Source organism: Cupressus sempervirens, chromosome 6 (assembly GCF_028749045.1).
Source record: "Cupressus sempervirens isolate cs-2001-9-10 chromosome 6, ASM2874904v1, whole genome shotgun sequence".
Lineage (NCBI taxonomy): Eukaryota > Viridiplantae > Streptophyta > Pinopsida > Cupressales > Cupressaceae > Cupressus > Cupressus sempervirens.
Genome location: NC_143123.1, coordinates 164,939,501 through 164,944,478, shown reverse-complemented (window position 1 = coordinate 164,944,478; position 4,978 = coordinate 164,939,501). Strand labels below are relative to the sequence as shown.

Below are 4,978 nucleotides of genomic sequence, written 5' to 3'. Positions count from 1 at the left end.
GGACAGTCAAGCATTTGCAAGTGAAAAGTCTAAAATTTATAATTCATTGCGTGCAAAATGGACAGTCATAAACTTGTAAGTGAAAAAATCTTAAATGTTTTCTTTATAATTTAAAGTAACTCTCAACACTTTCTTAGAATTTTAAAATCATTCTTTCATTTTCTGAATTATTATTGTTCTCAAGAGTCAAAACGCCATGTAAAGCATGAACCCGAATCTTAGCTTGCAAGCATACGTAGGCACAGGTTAAGCAGGCGCCTATAAGTAAAGCCACCCTCATCTTCACACCAACTCATTACTAGACAGAAGTGCATTCATTGCTCTAATCTCTTCCTCTTAAGACCGGGGCAATAATGAATACATTCATGCGTTGTGGTGCAGGCATTTTAGGTCACTACACTCTATTAACCTAATTGTAGTTGTATATTGAATATTTTAGATTGATTTCGTGAACCATAAGTGGTATACTATACTAGTACTGAGTATTGCTGTGCTTGTCTGTGATTCAGGAAGTGTGTTTGCTTTGCTCATGTATGGGGCACCACTGTAAGTAAAACTATATATGTCTTATCTACGGTCATATTAAAAAGTTTATGTGAGACACTCTTATTTATAACAAGTTATTTGATTAGCTTTAATGTTTTAAAATATGAATAGGAGTAACTTCAGAAGAGTGATAAGAAAGAAGACAGCAGGAGAGATGTCAGGGATGCCCTATGCAGTAGGACTCTTCAACTGTCTTATCTACACCTTGTATGGATCCCCCCTTATCAGCAATGGATGGGATAATGCTCTTGTCATGGCTACCAATGTTGTGGGTTTTCTTCTTCAGTTTTACTTCTGTGTCATCTACCTTTACTTCGCTCCTCCTAAATCTAAGGTCAAGATTCTATCACTCAAATACAAATTTTCTATTGTATTGATATTTTATATCATTATTATGTTACTTTTCTTTGCAACTAATTTGTACTATGGTATTTATATTTTCTAAACTTATACTTCTACTAGCACAACAATATCTATATCACCTTGTTTGTGACCACTAGCATATTTGTCTACACTGGTAATTCACTTGGTTTTGGAGGCTTTCAAGATAACAAGATATGAATGGCATGGCAGAGAACAATGGGTTTCATATTAGGAGGAGTCTTGGTGATGTTTACCATCATTGCAGCAACTTCCATGTGGGGAATCAAATCATGTCATAAGAAAATGCTTGTGGGAACTACTGGAATGGCGGCCACTGTCATTCTCTTTGGATCTCCACTTTCTGATATTGTAAGTAACCTTCCTCACACTCATTAGGCATAAGTAAATTTTTCTAGCGTTGCTACTATATCAACATATTGGTTGTTATGTTGTAGAGAGAAGTAATTCAGAGCAAGAGTGTGGAGTGCATGTCCTTTTACTTCTCAGCGTTCGCTTTCCTGGGTAGTCTCTTGTGGTTGGTGTATGGTGCTTTGAGCAGAGATTTTTTGATAATGGTAACTATATGTTTATATCATTTTGAATCATGTATTGTATCTTACTTTTTAGAAGGTTCATATGTGACTAATATTAGAGATATTCTTATCATAATAATCATATGTTGAGATAGTCTTAGCATAATAATCAGATGTTGAATTTTTCTTTTAAGGTGGATATGGGTTATAAATATATTATTCATTCAACTATTAACGTAAGACTAATATAAGAATTTTACAAACAAATAGAAAAGAAATTATTTATAGAAGAGCAAAAGTCACTCTTAAAAAACTATCTTTATATAGAAACCACATTACCATTTATGAGACTAAAAGTAACTTAGAATTCCACTTTGAATAACCTTATGTAGAATTAAATTTGGGTCTCTACAATAATACCTATTTTTTTCACATTAGACATTAACTATAAATGACACAGAGTGGCCACTTAGAAAGGAAATGTACTTTCTGAATTATGGAAGTCCAAAAGGCACAACTCAAATTCCACTTTAAATGTCTTTCTATACTAAAAGAGTGGTAAAAATTTATTAAGACAAAATGAGAAATAAATCTAACTCAAGAGACAAATCTAAGGGAAGCTGCCCCCTATCCACAATATTCCAATCTTGAGCATGACAGATGCCCATTTGGCCAAACAATCAACAGCTCTATTCCATTCTTGAGGAATGTAATTAAAACTAACAGACTCTAGAGAAGTACAAAAAAGAAGAGTTTGATTAACAACTTAAGCCAATTACCAACTAATATCCTCAAGCAACTGTGAAGTAAGCGAATTCACCACCACTTGAGAGTCAGATTCACAGATAACTTTGGGTCATCCCCTCAAACAAAATTGAGAGTGCCTCCTCCCAATGCCAGCAAGACCTGGATTCCCTGAGAAGAACCATCAATGTTGACTTATAGAACTTTGAGTGGAGGAGGCACCAATGTCCCATATAGTTCACCCGTCTCTTCCGTTGATATTTATTATGGTTTGGAACTTTATGATACCAATGGCCTCAGCCCCTGAGAACCCATCTTGAAAATAAGAATTAAGGCATCTCCAAATAGCAAGATCACCAGAATCCATACCTTCTTCTAACTCACCTATAGATACTACCAACTTATAAAAGATCAAAAAATACAATTTAAAATTAAAACTGCAGATATTTCTATAGTTCTATAGAAAATTGAAATTATACTTTTACAATGAAAATTCAATATTTTAAATAAATATAATTCCACCAATGTTGAGAATATTTGTATAATTATTTTCTAAAACAATAAAGTTTCTACAACTGAGCTCATTTCATTTATGGTTCATGCAGGCTCCTAATTTCCTTGGAGTGCCACTAGCTTCGGTTCAAATGATAATATATTGCACTTACAGGCAAATGGCTGCTCAGTCAGAAAAAACGGCTATAGAAAATTGCCCTCAATTTCATCTCAGTCAACCAGATGTTGAAATGCAACTGAAGTGATATGATTTTAATTTTTGTATTGATGTTATTGGAAAGTGTTGTTTTCTCTGGATTTTAAGATAATGGGCATTGTATATTTTGTAAAATAATATAATAGAATTTCAATAAAAAAGTCAATATTTATTTGGTAAAGCAAATTTGTCTATATGTTATTATTATAATGATTTTTTTTTAAAAATGCAATCTAATGAAAAAAGGATAATACTTATCTATATTTGAGCTTATATTTATCATACTGTACATCTGTCTTAGATCTTTTGCCACCTTTTTCTCATGATATACACTGAGCTTCTACAATAATCAAATTTATGAATGGTAAAAATAGACCACAACTTCACTACTTTTATGTATGGTTTTCTTATCACATTTTTATCATGATACATTTTATCTTTATGAAAATCAATTTCCACTGCCCATGCGCCCACAAAATTCAAGTGTTAGTCAATTTTAGTCTTGTTTTCTCATTGCCGACACTCCAAGCTCAATCGCTACAGTTGATTCAGTCTTTTCGATGGCCATTCTTACAATCTAATCAGAACTAATATCTTAACAAATATGTTTAAATGCACTACCCACTAATTATAAAGAATAATATACTATAAGTACATAATATAGATTACCCAATTATCGTAGTGCAATTTAGAGCAGTAAGAATGAATACCTTATAAACTGTTCTGTTAAAAAATTGGTTGTCAATTTTTAAAAAAAAAAAATTTAATAGATAATTTTTAAATTTAAATATTTTATATTTAAAAAAAAATTAATTAGTAATTTATGAAAAGTTTTATGAATAATTTATAACTATAAATTAGTTATATATATATATATATATATATATATATATATATATATATATATATATATATATATATATATATATATATATATATATATATATATATATATATATATAACATATATAATATAAAATAAAATATATCTTTTAGACATATACATTCTACATATTATAAAATTAGATTTATGTATACTATTAAATACAATACTAAGTTGTCTTTAACAAATAATGGTTTAATTCTCTAAAAATTTAGCCTATCACTACAAACAAGGCGTGTTTGAACAAAAGTACAATGAATCACCACTAGGCCAACACAGATTGTACTTGAACTTGTGTTGAGAGCTAAGCTGCTCTCTTTTATGAGAATATTAGAAATGGAGTAGAATATCAAATCTACTTTGTAGAACTATTCGTTGTTGTTATTATGCTTATTTTTCATTTTGTTATTAATTTTTTGTAATTATCTTTTGTGCTTGTTATTGTAAATTCTTCATTTGGTATCAAAGCTACATAATTAATAAGGATACATTATAGAAAATACTTTGTCAATCCCAAAGTTTGATGGGGTTAATTACAAATGTTGGTCAATTAAAATGAAAACATTTTTATAGGAAAAGATTTTTGGGACATTATAAAATTAGAGTACGATGAGACTCGCGATTGGGATGATCTTCAAGAAAATGAAAAAAATAAGGATTAAGAAGGAAGGTGTGAGGAAAAATTCAATGGGTCCATTTCACATTCAAGCAACTCTTGATAAGAGCTTGTTTCCTAGAATTGCATATGCAAAGACAACTAAAAATGCCTAGAATACTCTAAAATAAAATTACTAGGGTAATGATCAAATCAAGGTTGTCAAGTCACAAACCTTGTAAAGAGAATTTGAGCCTTTGAATCAAATACATGAAATTAAGAATGTGAGTGATTATCATGTAACGGTCAAAGATGTAGTTAAATAAAATGGCCACTTTGGGTGAAATTATGAGTGAATACTTTGTGTTAAAAAAAAGTGTTCAGATCACATGCACTAAGATGGAACAATGTTGCCATTATTACTGAGGAGAGAAGATTTATCCACCCTATAGTATGATCACCTTGTTGGATATCTCATGTCACATGAGGAAAGATTGAGAGATTCATTTCTAGAGCATAATGAGAAGGCTTTCTTTTCTCAATTACAAATTTCAAAGAATGGAAGTGTTAGCAATAGTGCCAAAAAGGTCAAGGCTAAGGAAGAG

At 30.7% G+C, this 4,978-nt stretch overlaps 1 protein-coding gene across 1 annotated transcript; it reads left to right on the top strand.

Annotated features, from left to right (window-relative positions):
• Positions 1-353: 353 nt before the first annotated feature.
• On the top strand, positions 354-4,549 carry LOC149551768 (bidirectional sugar transporter SWEET3b-like). Its single transcript, XM_089790136.1, has 7 exons — positions 354-390; positions 510-546; positions 658-880; positions 1,120-1,278; positions 1,365-1,484; positions 2,792-2,850; positions 4,414-4,549. Exons 1-7 carry the CDS (start codon positions 354-356, stop codon positions 4,547-4,549), a joined length of 771 nt encoding a protein of 256 aa, XP_089646262.1.
• The last annotated feature ends 429 nt before the right edge of the window (positions 4,550-4,978 follow it).